Raw genomic sequence first — 21,227 nt, forward strand, 5'->3', positions numbered from 1 at the left:
TGGCTGCTGCCTGCAAACTGAGTCATGCATGGACATGTGATTTGCCAAGGTGGCTAAAAATTCCATCTTGTTGCTGGACTTTGCACTGGAGAACAAAGGGGTTTCCACCCAGAAGAGAAAGAATATAAAAGGCTCTGGAAACCCCTCCATTTTGTCTTCAATCCTACTTCTTACCTCTGGAGGAACCTTGCTACACTGATGCTCTGAACAAAGGACTGAATGACCCATCCAAGCTGTGGATATACTCCAGAGACTTGATTTGAGCCTGCAGTTTATTCTATCATTGCTACAAGCCTGAACCAAGAACTTTACTATTGCTGTACGTAATTGATTCCACTTAACCAATTCTAGCTCTCATCTATATTTCTTTCTTTAACGAATAAACCTTTAGATTTTAGATTCTAAAGGATTAGCAACAGCATGATTTGTGGGTAATATCTGACTTGTATATTGACCTGGATCCGGGGCTTGGTCTTTGGAATCGAGAGAACCTTTTTTCTTTTACTGGGGTATTGGTTTTCATAACCATTCGTCCCCATAACAAGTGGCACTGGTGGTGATACTAGGAAACTGGAGTGTCTAAGGGAATTGCTTGTATGACTTATGGTTAGCCAATGGGGTGAGACCGAAGTCCTCTCTCTTTGGCTGGTTTGGTGTGCCTTAATGATAAAGGAAACCCAGCACTGGGCTGTAACTGCCCTGCTCTAAGCAGTTTGTCCTGAACTGATGCTCTCAGTTGTGTCCTGCCAGAGGCAGCATAGTTACACTAGATAACTGTAAAAGAAAGTGAAAACAATGAAGAGAACCAGTGACCATCCAGCTCTCCATTAAGCAACACAAACTGCTCAACAGATCAGTTTGGGATCCTCTAAAGTAAGTAAGTATTTTGATTTCATAACTGTCATTGGATTGGAAAGACAATGAAAAAATAAAACAATGAAATAAGTTGAGTTAGCCCACCATGTGAGTCCTTATTCACAAGTTACATCCAACCCCCTTTGCTCTTGGGTTCAGACTCCAGAGCAGCTGCTTCCAACTGACAAGTCTGTTAAATGCGCATTCCAGACATCAGAGGTGCAGCAAGCACACACAGTCACCAACATTTAGCTTCACACACACTCCCCTCCCTTGTAAATTTATAAATTATAGATTTTGTTTTTTGGAATGTTGGAGATTCTGTTTTTGTTGGAGGGTCTGTTGGGAAGAGCATTTACAACTTGCTCCTCCAGTATCTCATTTACAGATACATTTCTAGCGGTGGTATTTTAATTTTTAGATTCAGTTTCTATACTTGTATTGTCATCAAGCCAGAAAAAAGGAAAATCATTTTCCCCTCAGTAATTACATTGTTACTGTACATTCCATTCCTTCTTTAATTTCTGGACCTTTATCTACAAACAAACGATCCTCACTTTTCTTCATTATTTCTCCATTAACAAGGTTTGTCGCTGGTTTTAATACCTTTCTTACAACATTCCACACATCATTCCACCCCAGTAATTCTGAACCAATACCCTTTGAGTCTAGGCATAAAAATCTGGGAGGCTTATATCACACAGTTCTAATTTTATTGCTAAATCTGATCAAATCAAATCAAATTCTTAACTGACATTTAAGAAATAAATCTGCTCAAGATTTTCATGTCGTTGTCTGTGGTGCTGACCTACATAATAAAAAAATGTTTCTAATATAATGGTCTAAGACTCTACTCTAATTTTCCTCTATTTTCCAAACTTGAGTACAATTTCTTTCAGCTTTTGTTACTATACTTAAAGCAAATGTGATGGGATTCTTTTTCCACATCATGGTTTATGTGAAATTACAGCTACTATTCCTGCTGAGAAGCATCATTTCTAATAGTAAGGAAGCTTCTGAATTAGAACCACACCTAACACACTGTTATATTTAGAGCACGGTGGGAAGATGGAAAGAAAGACAGAAAGAAAGACAGAAATATTTTCTGTATTAAAAACCCAACTGATACTATATTTATAGAGTAATGGAAACAAATTAGCATGTATATCAAGATAGACTGAGGATTAATAATGGTTAGAGCCTTGCCGAGGTACACAATTTGTATCTGCATTTGCTCCGCAAATATGGTCCGTCATATCTACAGATTTGCAGGGCTCTAATAATGGAGAGTTACATGGTCAATTAATTACAAACATATTCTTACCTATTTCAACTTCTATACACTACAATTTATTCTACCCACATCTATTTTCAGATTCTTGGACTTTAAATACTTCTAAAATTAAAATCAGATCAGCATCTTATTTCCTGCAATGGAAAAAACAGCACAATAATAACTATCAACAAACCACCTACTGGAAGAAATATTCAGAACAAAGCTGAAACCTTTCCAATATGTACTAAACTAACTTTTTAAAAAATTACTCAAGTATTATGCCTGAGCTGGACCAAGGGGGTTGGCTCTGTGATTCTCAAACTTGCTTTGATCTAAAATCACCTACACTTGGAAACTTCTGGGCATGCTGCAAAAGCCATTTACTTGACAGGCTTTGGGGGTAAGATGGTTACTGTGGGAGAGGAGTGGATGGTGCAAAAGGGGCTTTTTTGATGCTTTGGTATATTGGGTGTCTGAGTTAATATTCTACTGTATGATTATTTATTGCTGCTTGGAGGTAAATTATGCAATTGTAAGTTAATTTTTTTTTTTAATTAGGGAACCTATAACTTTACATAGGGATGTTTTACATTTTTCTTGACAGCTACATAAATAAAATTCAAAATGTAAGATATATTTTGTCTATTTATTTTAATTTAGCTCCTAAGCAGTTATTTTATGGAATGATTATAAAACAGATCCTCTTTTTAAAAAAATAACCTGATCTTATAAATGTGTGTTTGCATATCTATTTATGGTGAATCCCTGAAACTGAAACACATTGAGGTCCTTCTATGCATTCATGATTTGTTCAGTCTACTTCTTAACCTCTGTTTTTACTTGCAGTGGACAACTATTTATTCATCCACAATGGGATTAAAATTTTATGTTAAACTCAACATAAAGGTATATTGCCATTATGCCAACTTTATAAGCTTTAGTCAGTTTTTCCTGACTCTTTCTTGTTTTAACAAACACTGAGAATCTATTACATTTAATATGATCCTTATTTCAGAAAACTGGACCATTTAAAAATTCATTAAAGCATCAAGTCTCATCCCTCTTTAATTGAATAGACAAATAGGCAATTCATACATTCACCTTTACTCTGATGTGTCTTTCACATTCCTCACTTTTCTGGCACAGTGCTGTCCTAGTAATATAACTTTCTGATATGTTTTAAATTAGTGGTTCTTAAAGCTGGTCCGCCCCTTCTTCAGGGAAAGCCCCTGGCAGGCTGGGCCAGTTTGTTTACTGGTGCGGTTCACAGCTCCAGGCCAGTGGGGGCTGCAGGAAGGGCGGCCAGCACATCCCTCGGCCCACGCCACTTCCTGCAGCGGCGAACCATGGACAGTGGGAGCCGCAATCAGCTGAACTTGCAGACGCGGCAGGTAAACAAACTGGCGGCAGGTAAACAAGGGGCGGACTGGCTTTGAGAACTACTGTTTTAAATGATAGAAAATGCCAGACAGCTATAAGTACAACGTTTGTAACACCTATGTATCCATCTCTCCTTTTTTTAACTCTGGTAATTTATCCCCCACTTATTTGACCAAATTACAATTCCTCTTTACATTTCTCCTTCACAGAACCCAGGTACTTCCTATGTTTTTAGACCATAAAATCCTCCATCATCATCTACATCCTTAAACTCCCAAAGTCCTGAAGGAAAGGAGCATCTTTTTTAAAGATGTTATTCAATGGGATTCTCCTTGCAGGGGCAGGTGCCAGGAAATCCTCCTCAGAATAGATTAAATTTTAAGGCTGGGTGGCTGTAAGAGTCTATTGTTGCTAATTCCTGAGAAGCTGCTCAAACAGTAATAAGTAATCAGAAACATTAGCACAATTATATAGCACTTTTCATCAGTATTTTCAAAGTGCTTTACAAAGCTGGAATATAATAATAATAATAATATAATATTATTATTATTATTATTGGCCTCCATTAACAGGTGAGGAAAACAGAGAACCAGAGAAGTAAGTGTTCTGTTCAAGATCACACAGTAGAATCAGTAACACAGGCAGGAACAAAGCACCTACCTCTCCTAACTCCCACTAAGGTATCCTATCTACAGTAGCCTGCTACATTGAGGGGGGAGGGAAGGTTAAGAATTCTTAAGGTATTTAGATAAAGATGACAGCTAAAAGTAGCAGCCGCACAGTTGTGCTGGCTCTAAAATTTCTGGAGTTTGCCTGCATGAATTCACACTGTATCAAACCTTTGAAATACAGGAACATACTGGCAATTAGAGTATGTTGGTCCAGGGGTTGCTGATTAGGACAGTATTGGAAGATATGGTGGTTTCGGACGTGAAGGAATGCCCCAAGTCACATACTTTTTTAGGAAGATTGATGTGATAGAGACTAAGCCTTGAATATTTTTTGTTTGTCAGACCACAAATCTGTGCAAACAAATCTCATTTTTAAATTTCTAACATTAGCAAACTAATTAAAAGTCCAATGACAAAAAACTATATTAACGCCCAGAGATAAGGTTGCTTGATAGTATGTTGTCCCTTTGCAGAACTTTGAGTTGAGCAAAACTCAAACTTCTGAAAGCCAGGAAATACACAGGGCTTGTCATCACTACAGGGGTAAGTCGACGTAAGTTATGCTACTCCAGTTACGTGAATAACGTAGCTGGAGTCAATGTAGCTTAGGTTAACTTACCCCAGTGGCTTCACTGCACCATGTCGACGGCAGATGCTCTCCCGCTGACTTGACTTAATCTTCCCGGGGAGCTGGAGTACTGGGGTCAACCGGAGAGCACTCTGCCATTGATTTAGCGGGTCTTCATTAGACAAAAGGATGGAAAACACAAATCTCCCCAAATCATGATCACAGCTCTGTCACACAACCTCAAAGTAATTCACAGACCTTGCAAACATACACGTAACAAGCAGAGCTAATTACTGTCTCCACTATTTGGTACAGCTATACCTGACTCCAGTCATTCTCACTTTACCTAGACTGCATGCAGATAATAAATGCGTAGAAGGCTCTCATACTCCAGCTTATTATTGACAATATCCTTTATAATAAAACCTGTGTCCTGCTAATTACACAACATATAAAATTCTCCACTAAACTATGCATACTGGATCCTGAAGGTACACACATGCAGCTCATCCCTGTGCTCACGTACCCCATGCTTCTGTTGCTGCTCCTTTTAAATAGCAGTACTCAGTGGGTTTTTTTGTTTATTTGCCAGAAGAGTGAAGCAGCTGTCCCCTGACTCCAGCTAGCCTGGGACTACCAGGTAAACAAAAATGAAAAAAGTTCACGAGCCCATGCAGCATGCTTAGCAGGGAATCTCCAATGGTGGAGACCAATTCCACCCCCTAGTATAAAGGAAAAAAAAAGATGCCAAACTCGTCAGTTAATTCAGCCAGACCCAGAGGGAGACAACCATACCACAGGGGAGGTGAAGATCTCTGCCCTGAGGGCTGATGTTCACAGGCCTGCTTTTACTAATTGCAGCAGATAACCACAAGGCAAAGAATAACAGCTTTTTCAAATTTATTTGAACATAAGTTTTCGTGGGCTACAGCCCACTTCCACGAAAGCTTATGCTCAAATAAATGTGTTAGTCTCTAAGGTGTCACAAGTACTCCTGTTCTTTTTGCGGATACAGACTAACACGGCTGCTACTCTGAAAGCTTATTCAAAAACCTGAGTGCCTGCTGCTTATTTAGTTCAGGACTGCGTGGTGACATTAATGCCAAATCAGTGGTATATGTTTTAAATGCATATTGTTCTTACTTGCTACTTGTGCTTAACCCTGAAACTCATAACCCTTACCTCAAATGATCCCATGTTTGGGTCACTAACCCTATTCTGCACCCTTCTGGAGCACATCAAATTTCAAAGGAATCTGACTAAGCACATCAATTTTAGAGGACTTAGAAAGGTTAACCTTTAAACAGAAGTTGTGATGCAACCTAAACTACAGAGGTGCTGTGGCACCATTATAATATTAATTTAGGCTGTCAGTGTCTTTTTTTTTTTTTTTTACACTAAAAAAAGGGTTTTTTTTTTTGAAGAGGAGGCAGAGAAGAAAGCAGACAGTAGGAACTGATTTCAACAATTAATGCCACATAAATCTAAAGCATTAGTTATCAAATTAACACAGAATAGGTCACAGTCACTAGTGGCACATAATTCACTCGTGAACATCTGACGTAGTTTTTCCTTTCCATTTCTAGCTGAGAGGGAAACAATAGAAGAGGATACATACAGCACTTCCCATACTATTATCATTTGGATCTGTAGCACTGTCATCAATAGTTAACACCCTGATGAAGTGTGTTATTATAAAGAAGTCACTTTGACTTCCTTTCCAGACTATGAGAATAATAATGTAACAACAAGTTTCCTGTTCTGGACAAGTTGAGCATGATGCTCACTGATAATCAATGCTGAGTGTATACTTTTCAATGTTAAAAGTCATTGAAGACTTCATGTAGGATGAATCTGCTCATGGTAGATACTTCTTAGTCTGCTTTAACAATATATTTTGCAGATATAAATTAGAATCTGAGCGTAATTAAAAACATCTAAATTCCCCTTAACTAACCTGTAGAGAAGGGGTGGCTTATTGGATAATTTTTCTTTTTAAAGAAAAAAATGTGTGTCTCACTATTAATTTTTATTCTGAGAAAATCATGTCCACAAATTTTACTTATGGGTCAGATACTTTCTCTGCAGTCTTTGGAGCACCCAAAGCTGTCGATTAAAGTACTAAGGATGTGTTTAAAACTGGCCCCTTTGCTTCCTGACCAGATATAAGTTTTGAAAAAGGTAAGTTATTGATCCCAGTTATTATCATGAACTGAACACGTAAGTATTATATATGCAAAAGGAGCCCAAAATTAGGTTAGCTCATTTGGTGTGTTTGTGTGTGCATTTCAGGTCACTGGACCTGCCTTTCTTAGGGAAAGAGAAATTATAGTTTAGACAATCTTTCTGCCCTGAGTTAGCCTGCTCACTGACCCTTACTCATGGGGTAGCCAGCAGCAGCCAAAGAAAAGTGAGGAGAAGAGAAGGAAAAGAGGGGACATGACCAATGATCACTACTGACTTGAGCACAGTAAGAGTTTCAGTGTGAAGTATCCTCCTGCCAAAAGCTGCATCAGCTGCCAACTGAGAGTCTCCATTTTGTAGCATCCAGCACAGGCATATATGTTGGACAGCATGGCTGCTTTATCAATTTCTTCTGCCAATGCATAGGCTTTTTCAGATCAAGGGTTTGTCCAAACAGAGACTTAATGCGCAGATTCTTAGAGGGCATTAAGGCATTTTCAGGCTGCATAGAATTTTTCTACTCAATTTTAGATCTAGGGGATGATATTTATGAGCTTTCCATACCCTGCAGCTCGGTTGACTGTATAAAGAACAGGGATCTGGATTTTCTCAACAGTTCAGTTCTGTTAAAATCAAGGTAGTATCATCTGTTCTTTCACCCTAGGGTGTGGACAAAAAAAAAGTGCACTATGTGCTTGGGATTTATGGATAATTGTATTCTTCTTTGTAATTACTTTTGATACCACTTTGTAAGTGCAGAAAGTGCAATACTGTTTTCCACTAAGAGGACTTCCTGCTCAGAGAGTCTCCAAGCTGAGACTGACTACTAAGACCATCATGAAATATAGTGACACCGAATGGAAAAGCTCTAAAGGAAGAGAGCTAAGTACCTTCAAAATTGAGTTAAGGGTCTAAATGAAGCATTTGAAAAAAACCTAGGAGGTTTAACTTTTTCAGCTGCTTTGAGAAAATGTTTATGAGTATAATGCCAAAATAAGTGCAGAGGCCTGTCCCTTAAAAATATTGGCTGAAATATTCCACAGAAACTGTAGTATAGACAGCTGGTTGTTAATTGTTTCTATACACAAAATAATGTACCTATTCAAATGTGCAGAACATAGCTGTGTGGTAGAAGGTTTCTAGGCTGTGAGAAGTGTCTGGATGACTTCTTCTGAATATCATACTTTCTGCAGAGCATCCTGTTCAGTGTCACACTGCCAGGTTCATTTTTCCTAGATTTTAGTGGAAGCGGATCTTTGAAAAAGAATGTAGTTGCTTACTGAAAGGAACAAAGATGGTGCCAAGCACTATGTGATTTAAATGGAAAACCCGAGGACCTGTGAGTCAGTAACGTGCTATCAAAATTATCTGTATCTTGTCTTGTTTGGTCTACAATAGTATGTTGGCTCTTCAGGGTATAACAGACTCAATACTGTGAATCCACAACCCTGATCAGAAGCTGTCACTCTCCTTGATGCAGCAGTTTGCAACTGTGCAATTGACTGCTGAATTAGTGAGGACTCTCTAGTGTTCTGAGGAACCTGGTTATCTGCTGGAATATCCTGTTGTTCAGAGACCTTTCTCCTGAAAAAGGGATCTGGACTAGGAATAAGGGTCAACTTTCTCTATTCTTTCCATAACCACACACTAAACACTTTTTTATAATTAGAAAGAATTAAACACTAACTGCAGAAAAGAAAATGTCTAGTGCCCTTCTAGTAAGAAATAATTAGAACCAAGAAATCATTTCCTCTCTTTTTGATACATGCAGAAAAACTTCAGTTGCTTGCAGAAAATAACACTCCAAAGTTCAGTAAGTGAAAATTACACAGCAGCTGGGACCAAATTCTCAACCACATACATCTGTGTATGACTAAGAGACGTAAAACAAGATTTCATGTGACCTTTCAATCTTAGACAATGATTAGCCCATAGATTGCCACTCCACTCCCAGCTCTACTAAACTCTTATTAAAAACATTTTTTTCCAAAGACATTTCATTCCTGCTAACAGGCAAATTCCTAGGCTGCCAAGGAAAGGAAAGCAAGAGATACAGCTATGTGTGTGTGTGTGTGAATACACCCCCTCGCCCCCTATATCTTAGCAATATTGGGAGAATCATGTGAAATGACTGACAAAGAAGTGTGCTACCACAAGGTGCAGCTAACAAGCTAGAGAACATGATTAGGAAAGCAGGAATCTGACTAACTGACAAAAGTTCTGAGTGTATAGGTATCCACTGTAACCATAAAGATCAAACCACAATAGAGAGAGCATTAACAGGTTACTGATACCAGGCCTTGTGTGTACTGTGAAGCAGGATGACTTTGGTCTCACTCCTTCAACTGCCCAAGTAATCTACAAGTAGCTGCTTTGTACACTCCTTGAAGTGGCTTACTGGGTAAGGATCAATTTCCTTTTCTTTAGAAAAAATTTTTTTGTAAGAAGCAATGTGATGGTGAAGTATACTTATGCCACATATGCATCAGACACAGTAGTACAGGTGCTGGCAACCTTTGGGAAGTGGTGTGCTAAGTCTTCATTAATTTAAGGTTTCGCGTGCCAGTAAAAGGTTTCATATGCCAGACCAGCAGCGCAGGCGGAAGATGGAACCCTAGACCAGCAGCGGGCTGAGTGGGGCCGGCAGCCGGGACCCCAGACAGGATGAGCCGCTCAGCCCACTTCCAGTCTGGGGTCCCAGTCACCAGCCTCTTGCCAGCCAAGGTCCCGGCCACCAGCCCCGCTCAGCCCCCTGCCGACCCAGGCCAGCAGCAGGCTGAGAGGGGCCGGTGGCCGGGACCCCAGCTGGCAGCAGCGTGCCACTAGAAATCAGCCCACGAGCCGCAGGTTGCCGACCCCTGCAGTAGTAAGTTATAGCCCTGTCTTTATTCAAATATTTAAAAAACAGATCTTTTTTTATTCTTTCCCCACTCAACTACCTTTTTTTGTTCTTCTTCTCTTTTAAAACAAACAAGTTTCCTGGACTATTTGAACCTCTTCTTTCTAATTCTATCATAAAGCTTCAGATGCACTTTTGGTAACATTCTGTGGTTCAACAACTTATTCTAACTCACCTTCCATTATTAACGGTTCCCACTTTATTTTTGTACAACAGAAAATGGGTTGAGGTCCAAAAACTGCTGCTGAAATGGCAGCTACCATTTGTGGGGAGAGAGCTATTAAAAGTTATCACTTTTCTCCTCCAGCTCCTCTCCCACTTTTCCTCTCTTCACCCTACCCCATCCATACTGTCTGTTCATTTTCGTTCAACCCCTTTAATCAAGGGTACAGGGAATTTACGCTCAGGAGTATCACCATTAAAAAAAGCACACAATGCCAACTAAAATGTATCTTTGGACAATCATTGGCCCCATTTAGACACTAATATATTATCGAGGTCATCTTTAAACACATTCAAGTAGAGCTCTCTGTTTTAGCTCTTGATTGCTGTTTCCTGTTTTTTCATCTAGTACTTCCTGAAAAATACTGGATGAAAACTCACTCTAACCTTATTTTCATGGATCCAAACTTCATTATGCAGAAATTTGATCAGGACAGCCAAAAGTATCCAGAAAAAAAACCCAAGAAAGAGTAATCTCTCCTCACTTTCAGGTAACTACTAGTTAAACTACTTTCCTGAGCACTGAAAGTGGTAGTTTATAAAACTAGTGATGATTCCAGCACGCTATGTTACCAATTTTGTATTGACAGTCTCTGTTAATATGCCCGGTGTAGTATGGCTGAGGCAAATATTGTAGGCACTTCAGCTGATAAGACTCTACGGCTCTAGCACTTGATGGGCCCTCTTCTAACTGTCTTCAAATGTGACACTTATCCCAAGACTTTGGACACCCTTCTTCTTAACTGCCAAGGGATCTTCCCCTGCTAGCAGAAGAAAAAAGCAGCAACATATTTGCCCCAGTGCAGATTCACCACACATTTAACTAATAAAGTTTTCTGGTGAAACAACAGTTCCTCAGGATTTATCCACACAACCCTCAACTCATGAAATTTACATGTGTGAGCTATTAAGGACAAAACAGATGCATGGGAAATGCCTGCTGACCACTGACATGAACCAACTTTAAATTTGTAAAGATGACAGACTATTTTAAAAAATGTTCCACAGAAAAATTAAATTTCCCTATTAAGTTCTATAGAATTATAGATAAGGGAACATACCTCACAATTGAAATGTTTTGTGGATTTTGTTAGCTAATAGGTTTTGCATTCACAAACCAGTACAAAATAACCATTTGAATGTCACAGAAAGAAGAAAAGTTAAGGAACCAGATTCTGGGTTTCAACCTTCCAAAGGATTAATGTAAAAAAGTGTTTTTATTTACAAAATTAAATACTTTGAAAAAATGCTAGCTTTCTTTCAAAGCTGGCTGTCTAAATGCTTGTAAGAGAATATGTATGAGGATTGGAAGCAGTAACAATGGAAGACCTACCTGAGTCTGCCTCATTGCCCGTTCCACTCGACGAGTGCTTCCTTTCTCAAGCTTTGTCCGGAGAAGTAAGGCTGAAGTTTGAATGGCCCAGAATTTAGGTTGTGAAAGTAAACACTAATGAAGGGATGAAAGAAAAAAAAAAAAAAAAAGGTTAAAGTGGTTAAAAAAAAAAAAAAAAAAAAAAAAAAAAAGGATTTGATGGTAATTTTCAACATATCTCACTTGCTCAAGCAGGTATGCCTAAACTGCAGTCTATTCTGAAATTCACATTTTCTGTCATGGTATCTTATTGGTAAATTGAAGACATTACATGTATGCATTTGCTGGTCTATTAGATAACCATGGGCCAAAAATGACTGGATCAAAGATTTATTGCTATGCCATTTCATCTGAATAAAGTTCATCTCATAGAGAGAGAGAAAAAGAGTGTGTGAGTGTGAGAGAGAGCGCGCGCACACAGAATAGAACTTGTGACTAGGGAATCAACAAGGAAGCAAGACTGAGAACAAATGGTGAAAAAACACATGGAAGGTGATTACAGGAAGGAGGGTTTCTTATTTATTTCCCTAAATAGTGGCTCTGATACAAGCAAAAGAGTAGTTATTTGGTGATACAGTATAAACAAAGTTGTGCTCAGCAGAATTTATCAGACTTCTTGGTAATCTAGTGAATTTTACTTGTTTTGTTCTATGCAGTTTCTTGCTCTGTGGAGTTTTCTACTTGTTAGCTGAAAATATCCGTCTTCCATGGGCTGATTTGTTTAGCACCATGGGAGATGAATCTAAGCAGGAGATTATATACGTGTGCCACCTTCAATGGTGAGGTATTGTCCACTTTCTTTCACTGAGGTTTATGCTACATGTGTTAAGGACATGGTGGTCAAACATTACTGAGCTACAAACTTAACTCATAGCTGTAGGTTAGTGCTGAGTTTTTAGTTCATCCTACTTTCCTCCATATTGAAGCTGAGTGACAGCTGCCCTTAAAGAAACAGCGTGAGGTTATTACTCAGAAAGCCCTCTCTTGATGCCAGCAACCTCACCAGTTATCATCCAATCTCTAACCGACAATTTTTAGGGGAGCCACTTCATCAAAGGAGGTCATTAAGAAAGTGGTAGCCAGAGTGGCCTCAACACACTTGATTCCATATAGATGGCTCTCTTTAGTCCCTCCCAGTCTGGTATCAGATGTGGGTATGATACCATTATCTGTGTTTGCATTTTATTTTTACTAAATGAAAAAAAAAAGTTTTAACTAGTTGGAAGTAGATGCCAATATAAATTTCTCAGTGAAAGGTATTTCAGCTACATCCAAGGTTCCCAAATGTGGGAATATAAACACAAACCCCACAACCCAAAATGATTAAGTAACTGAACATTCCTAAGTACACTTTCAGGCACTAAAATCTGGACAAGGGCAACACTTCATTTCATAGACTGCAACAGTAATTTGCAGACAAAACAATAAATAGACATGAATATATATCTTCTTCAGAGGTATAAAACCACACCTCTCCCTGTCAGTCAACTATTACTACTTTAGAAACAGCAATAGTTATGACTTCACCTAGGCCTAGACTGAGACTTTCTGCGCTTGTCTTCACTACCGGGGTAGGTCGACTTAAGGCTTTATAGTTCTACCTGTGGCTAAAACCAGACATTAATACACATCACTATATTTTAAAATAATATACCTGGGAACAATAAAAAAATAAATCAAACTTGGAAAAAAACCATGCATAACGTACTTTAACGTACTGTGCTTACTATAAATTAAGAAAACTGCTTAATAAAACAATTTCAGAAATAAATCTGCTCATTGAAAAAGAATCTTCACAAGAAGTCTTCATTATGTTCATTTTAGAAATTAAACACAGAAAAGGAAAAAATAAGGAGATCAGCTGTTGGAAGGACAGAAAAAATGGAAAGACCAACGAAGTTATGCAACTTTTTGGACACAAAATAGAACATTTTGAAATGGTAAAATTCACTGCTTCAGTTCTCCCCAGCAAAGAGAACTCTTCACCAACCAACAAGGGATCTTGATAAATTTTTTCTTCCATATTTATAAAATGAAAAACAGAATACTAATACAGCAGATAAACAGATTCTCAGCAACAGACAATGTGGCACTTTGGTTTCGATTACACAGTATAAATAATGGATAAGATGATTTCCAATCAGAAATAGTACAGCAATTACTATTTGGGAGTAGGGAAGACATGAGAACTAATAAAGCAGCAGCTTTGGGGAATGGAGCATACTAAAACAAGTAATCTTCCACAAGGCTAGCATACTTTGTATCAACCCCATTAAACAGGTCTAGGACTCCCACCTTGCCCCAAATAAACAACAAGCCCTCCTAGACATGCAAGACACCAGGGCCGTCCTTAGCCATAGGCAGAACAGGCAGCCGCCTAGGGTACCACTAGGTCTGGGGGCACCACTCTGCCGGGAGCTTGGACAGACATACCTGGCAGGGGAGATACCATGATCACAGGAAGCAGTGCAGCATGTAAGAGCAGGGCTGCTGGGTCCTAGAGAGAGCCAAATGCAGCACAGCCTGAGAGAGGGGACTGGCTGCTGAGGTCTTTGGGAAGAAGCTGGGGAAGGAACTCACCTGTGAGTGTGACTCTTTCCCCCTACGTGAAGTGAGGCAGGCTCGGTGGCTCTGGCACCATTATCCTTTGTTGTCCACCATAATGTCCATTCTTCTCCCTTCTGACCCACGGAGCACCCCCCTTTCTCCCTCCCCCACACGAAGCACCTCTCTCTCCCCCCTCCCCTGTCAGGGATCGGTTGGATGAGGTGCTGGGAGGGGGTTGTCTGGCTGCCTGCTGAGGAATGAAAGTGAAAGTAACTCACTTCCTCGGCAGGCAGCCAGGATTGGAATGGTCGCACAGGGCTGCGCTGGGGATAGCCAGATAGCATGTGTGAAAAATCAGAACAGAAGGTTGGGGTGGGGTGAGCAGATGTCCCACTTTTACAGGGACAGCCCCAATTTTGGGGCCTTTTTCTTATATAGGTTCCTATTTCCCCCCATCCCCCGTCCTGATTTTTCACACTTGCTGTCTGGTCACGCTAGGTGAGGGTAATTGGTGCCTATATAAGACAAAGCCCCAAATATCGGGACTGGACCTATAAAATCAGGACATCTGGACCTGGTCACCCTAGCTGGGGAGCGTGTCTCTCCCCAGGGCTGGTAGTGATCCATCTCATCCGGGGGGAGCTGCACAGGGCAGGGTGAGCTGCTGTGGCTCCATGGGTGCCCCGTCCCTGAGGTCAGATGCTGTGCTAACTTCACCATGGTCCATTGGCCTGGCGGTGGTGCCCACTGGCGTGTGATCGGACCTGAGGGTTTGCTGCTGCTGTGGCCACTCTGCACCCCAAGAGGTGGATTTTGGGGTCCTGCAGTTTTCCACCTATCTCCTCCTCTACTGCAGCTGTTGGACCAGCAGGCTAGGGGATGAGCCAAGCATGAAAGCAGTGCTGTGTTGCCATTTAGATTGTCATTTAACAAATTTGTTTGCCAAATATGCTTGTTAACAATCCTGAATTAAATTTTAATTTTTTAAAAAAAATAATCAATATCTTAGCCAAAAACAGAAAATTAAGTTGACGACAATTATTTGTGACAAGTTTGGCATGGGGAAGGGAGTGGGCCAGTTTTCATCAGAGAAACAAAAAATGTTGACTGACTTTCCTATAGCCCTGTTACTGCTAAATAGAGCCCTCCAACAATTGTAATATGCTCATCTCCTTACTAATGTATAGAGCAGGGGTTAGCAACCTACGGCATATGTGCAAAAGGTGGCACGTGAGCTAATTTTGGATGGCATGCAGCGGCGGGCTGAGCAGCACAGTCCGCCACTGATGTGGGGTTCTGGCTGCTGCCCCATTGCCATCCGGGATCCTTGCTGCCAGCCCCACTCAGCACCCACTGCTGGCCTGGTGACCCCTAAGGAACCCCTGGCTGGCAGCGGGCTGAGTAGAGCGGCGGCTTAGGCTCCAGCTGAGCCACTCAACCCGCTGTCAGCCTGGGGTTCCATTCATTCATTCACTCAGCTGATAGGCGGGCTGAGCAGGACTAAATTCAATGAAATAAGAAAACAAGAGCAACTAATGACAAAGTGCAAGAACCTAGACCAGTGGTCCCCAACCTTTTTCGCCTGGCGGGTGCCAGACAAAGGACCGTGGTGGCGGATGAGCATCCGCTGAAATGCTGCCGAAATTCGGTGGCATTTTGGTGGCAACATCTCTGGATGACACTGCTTTCAGTGGCAAATGGTGTCATCCAGAGGCGTCAGCACCGAAATGCCGCCGAATTTCGGAGGCATTTCAGCAGATGCTCATCCTCTGGCCAGTACGCGGGTGCACTGAGAGGCCCCTGCAGGCACCATGGCGCCCGCTGGCACCATGTTGGTGACCCCTGACCTAAAGAGCCTCCTGAAGCACAGTGATCGTTTTGATTTAAATGGACTTGAACTGTATGAAGAATTAAGTTGTTGCCACATGCAAAATCGATGATAGAGATTGTACAGTTTATTCATACCAGCAAACGTGTTGACATATATCCTAATGTGCATATTGCCACTCGCATTCTACTGACAATTCCTGTAAACAGTAGCATCAGGAGAACGGAGTTTCTCAAAACTAAAGCTCTTTAAAAACTATCTCCGCTCTACAATGAGTCAAGAAAACTTGACTGGTCTTGCTATTCTTTCAATTGAACAAGACATCATTTTTTCTTTGTCATACAATGACGTTATTACTGATTTTGCAGCCAAAAAAGCCAGAAAGATTGCTTTTAATTAAAAACAAATCCTTGTTTCAATACCTCTTAATATAAATTTCCAATAAAATGTTGATATATTTTTTAAAATTTATTATTTGCATCATTCTGTCAAATCAGAATTTTTTCTATAGTGCTACTTCTTTAGCGCTCGTCCATCAGCATTACAGTGTACTTAATTAAGTTAAACTGGTTTTAATAACATGCATGTGGCAAGTTTTTCAATAGTGTCAGCTTATGTTTGTGTTGCTAAGAGCAAGACAGGCACAGGGACACCAGTATAATAATCCCGCCTAGGGCACCATAAATCCTAAGGATGGCCCTGCAAGAAACCCTCAGCCTCCCAGGAGCTCTTCTCCACATGGAGTGGTCTGGCTTCTTGACACCACTCCACTAAATGAACAGCAGCAGTTCCAGCAACCCTGCTCCTCCTCCTTTTTAAGGAGATGTAGCATCTGTTCCATTCTACAATCTTGCGCTTCTCTTCCTAGAGAAGAATCAGGAGCAGCCTGAAGCAATTTTACCAGCCAGGGTGAAAAAAAGTTAATTGCTGCTCCAGCAGTCAGGCATACAAACAAAACACAACACCTAACCGCCACTCGCCAAAAAACCCTGAGTGTCACAGAGGTATGATGTTCTCTTGAAGTTGGTACCCAAGGCAACTGCCTTGCTCACACACCCCTAGAATCATCCTGAAGAATAGTAGTGTCTAGGCTATTCTGTGCTTTCCTCCTCATCCCTTTTAAAAGAACAGGACATTTGGATCCTTAAGTAACTGGGAAGCTTGAGTTGTTCTGCTACTTTTTTCCTCTTGTGACCTCAAGTCAAAGAGCCACTTGTTCCCTGGTCCCACTCAGGCTACTTGCCCAGGCAAAATTTTTACTTTGAGAGGGTTTCTAAAGCTCTGCCATGTTAAATCACCAGACATCAAGCACTTCTTTTTAAAAAAATAAACCTCATATACAAATGAAGTAGAGCACTATCCCCATGAGTGACTAATTATGAAACTGTTTCAGTAATTCATCCAGGTAATTTATACTGGAATACTATATCAATACAAACAAAAGCAAAGTGAAAGCTTTTGTAAGTTATTCCACCTGTGGCAGGGGCTCAAGTGAACAAAATTCTTGGTTATTTTTCAGCTGGGTAGCACACACACACACACACACCTGTTACTTCACTTCTGGTGGGTGTCATTTTTTACATCTACTGTACAGTTAATTTATTTTTAAGTGTCTCAGAAAGGGTCTTTCTACATTTTAGAGGCAAAAAAACAACTTGGAACATGATCCTGAGGACCAGAAGAAGAAAATGAAATTAGGGAAAATATGATTTGGTCTTAAAAGCACACTTTCAGAGAGGTCTAGACCCAAAATTTAAATCTGGTAAAAGATTTTATGAAACTTGATCATAAGGGTTTCCTTTAGAAGCGTGGCTGCATTTATATATTCTGACACAGTATCTGTAACCCAAAACTGAAGTACTGATGTTGAAAGCAAAATTAACTAGAAACAGACATGAAAGACTAACTTCTTTTCATACAATGGAATGAATGAAGGCTAAAGGGAAACCACCAGCATTAATTTTGAAAAGTTCACTTAAAGAGCCTTTTGGCATTAATGTAAAGTATTAGTAACAATGTATCTTGTTAAAAAGTGGCCCAATCCTGCAACCAACTATGCACAAGTAAGTAGATACAGTGATCTCAACGCAACTACCTCACTTGCATTGTTACTCAAGCATATCTTTGCAAGATCTGGGCCTTGCTCCATAAACTGACACAGCATCCCTCTAAGACATTAAAGACTTCTAAAATCCATTTAATGAGAAAACTGTTGAAGAGTTTAACTTAAAAGTTAAAACAGAGCTCCAAGTCTGCTTAGTTAAAAAGCAAATTTTTTAAGAAAAACCTGTCCAAAAAGAGTGGGAGGAGTTTGCGGCACCTTGACTTTTCCACCTTCGTTAATAAGAACGAAAACATTTAGAAGCCAATAAAATTTGAGGTCTAGTTTAGTACTTGGCTTCCTTGGCCAAAATGACAGGCTTAGCCTGAAGGTTTATGGGCCTGATGCAGCGTGCACTGAAGTCAATGGAAAGACTTACAATGTTGACTACAGTCCTGATCCTAGAGTTTCAGAGCCTATCTTTGAGAACTTTATATTAAATGGATTTTTGAAGAAGGGAGGTGGAAGAGGAGCTTGCTCCATTCATTCCATGCATCAACCTGGTATTTCAGTGTTTCCAGGAATGGTGCATTTCCCTCTGGGTAAATATTCTGGTTAAAAGAAAGACAATTTTCTTGTGTTTTTGTCTTGTTTGTAATTTTAATACATTTCTCATTTATCTTGGGCTCCAGCCACTGAGTACCAAAAAATTAAGGACTGAAACCTTGAACTTGACTCAATATTCTATTGGAAGAGAGTTTCAGAGGACTGAGGCCAGGTTTGATAAAAGTGCATGTTATTGAGGAAATACATTGGCATATGCTAAACTAGTTGGAATAGTCTAGCAGTTGATGGATTCATGCATTAGTGTATTGCATTGCTGTTGTCCAGCTGGGAGGCGTTGAAGGCATGTGCAACTGAGGCACCTCATCATCCACCAAGATGGGATATAATCTCTTACTTTCTACTGTCTCTGGTTAGCTGTTACTCAAAACACTTATATAATTGCTTAGCTTCAGGGAGGAATCCAGGAGAACACCTAAGCAATGGACTGAATTCACCAGTTTTGGGTGTGTGCCCTTTAACCAAAGGAAACCATATTGTGGGTACAGCCTCCTCAAAGTGCTTATCTCTGACCACCAGCATTTTGCTAAGATTCAGCTTCAATCTGCTGTTCTTCATCCAGGGGCTGATTTCATCAAAGCAATGGGCCTCAATATTTAAATTGCTGGCACATGAGCCCATGACATCTTACCAACTCTCTGAGGCTGCATGTAGATGGTGAACTGGACAGCAGCACCCTCACAGCCAGGATCAAGGAGATAATATTCAGAATATAGAACTTTCTGACTGTGAAATGATTTCCACTGATTTGCTAAGGCTTTTTGATATTCTTCATTTCAGCTGAAAGAAAATATCATAGCAGGGCATCAGCTCTGCTGTAGTTAAGCTTGACAAGGCTGCTCTAAAACCCACTTGCTCACTTGAAATTTGCCACGCTTTGCCGAGTTCTGGATACGGTTCGTGGTTCAAATTTGAGGTCATTTGAGCAAGGCTTTCCCTCCCCCGGAATTTTACATGATTAAGTTCTTATTTTTTGTGCACATGTGGGGCTCAAACTATGGTTCTGATTGTCCCCCAATTGATTTATTCAGTTACAATGTTGATCGCAGCTACTGTGCCATACCTACTGCCCCTTTGGGGAAGCGCTATTGGAAATGCTGTTTATTGAAAGACAAGTTTGGCTCTTTAGAATGGTACACAACAATCTAAACCACAAAAGAGATTGACACATGTATGTGCAGCAAGATTAGGTAAAGGATTTTAAAGGCAGTATATTGTCACAGGAATTAAGTGGCTCAATGGGACATGCACACTCTACCTTTGTAGACAGTGGAACTTTCAGAACACAAAGCAAGAACTGTACTGAACAGGAGAAATTTACACCTGCTTTATACACACACTTAGAAACACACACAGAAATATGATCACATCTGCTAAATTTTACAATCACTTCACCCTTATGCCCACTCTGACAACTAATTCTATACTTTCACTTACTCATGATTAAACCCACAGTCCACTCATATCCCATCTCACTGCTGACAATCAACATGGCAAGACCACCCCTGTGCACTGCTACTAACACAACAACTCACAGAACTGAGTGCTGAAGTGAAGCATACTGGATCTCTCAAGGCACACATGCACACAGCAGTGAAACACCCAAACTGCTACACAAGAAGTTTCACATGCAAAATCCATCTGAGTGGTTGAATGAGAAGGATCAAAGATATACATCAGGGAGTCTTAGAGAAAGATTTAATTGTAACCACAAGTTTGGTTTTGACAGCAGATTCCTGTCCTGTCCTGGTCCATAACACAGCAAGTCAGTTTATATTAACATTTTTTGTTCAGCTATTTTGTATGCGAACTTGTAAATTTCTGGTTTGACAAACAGAGGTTATTTACTGACTTTGGTTTAAAATACAACATAGATAAATGCCTATCTAGGCTGTATGTATCCTTCTTATTAAAATATATACAAAACAAAAAATCAAAACAGCACATCTCTCCACAGATAATCACCAGTCAACATAAACATTCTAATTAAAAACTAACACCGTTCATATTCCATTTGCATTTTGAAGGATGGGCTCTTTTACTTATTATCAAGTTTCTATCACATCACTCTATTGTTCACCAAACTTTCGTTGGGCTGAAGGTACTAAGAAAGTCTAAAATAAATCATACAACTATACTGTATATTACCAAATATATTTTAATAGAACACCATTAAGTTACACTAACTGTATTTAAGATTCTTTATAAACCCAACAAAAAGAGTGTTTGCCATTCCAGTTTATAGCACTGTTCTATTTAAGAGCAGAAAATCATTTAAATAGAGATTTAAATACAATCAAAATATTTTGTTGCTTAGCGACTAAAATTTTTGTGGAAAGTAATACATTAGTTACAAGCACATCTGGCAATTCACAAGAAAACTATTAATTTTTAGTTCTACTTACATCAATAGCTTAATTTTACAGAATTATCCCAGTACATATCTTCAGCATTCTCATGGGTGATCTTATTTTTATTAAATCTTTCCAATAGCTAGCTTAGTTTAATAGTGTATGCATTTAGTGTTATGGAATTTGGCCGTGGATTAACCAATTGTTTGTCATAGAACTTCAATTCTCTCTCTTTCACAGAAAAGAGAGAGTTTAAACTTAAATCCAAACATGTTAAGGTATGAAAATGCACAATCTGGGCACCTATACAACCTTAACTCTGACCTGCATTACTTTGCAACATTTATATGATTATGACTAAGTAGCTTTAATGTTTGTAGTCCTCCCAGACCAGATGAAACTGAATTAA

At 39.9% G+C, this 21,227-nt stretch overlaps 1 protein-coding gene and 1 pseudogene across 2 annotated transcripts in view; one reads left to right on the forward strand and one right to left on the reverse strand.

The window, feature by feature from the left end:
- TTC27 (tetratricopeptide repeat domain 27) overlaps positions 1 to 21,227 on the reverse strand; it is a 203,622-nt gene that overhangs the window by 79,211 nt on the left and 103,184 nt on the right. For both annotated transcript variants that reach the window (XM_050951326.1, XM_050951327.1), the window contains exon 10: positions 11,389 to 11,502. In XM_050951326.1, coding sequence (XP_050807283.1) covers positions 11,389 to 11,502 — 114 coding nt within the window. The remainder of the gene's footprint in view (positions 1 to 11,388; positions 11,503 to 21,227) is intronic.
- Positions 18,322 to 18,440, forward strand: LOC127050397 (uncharacterized; annotated as a pseudogene).

This window comes from Gopherus flavomarginatus, chromosome 4 (genome assembly GCF_025201925.1).
Source record: "Gopherus flavomarginatus isolate rGopFla2 chromosome 4, rGopFla2.mat.asm, whole genome shotgun sequence".
Taxonomy (NCBI): domain Eukaryota; kingdom Metazoa; phylum Chordata; order Testudines; family Testudinidae; genus Gopherus; species Gopherus flavomarginatus.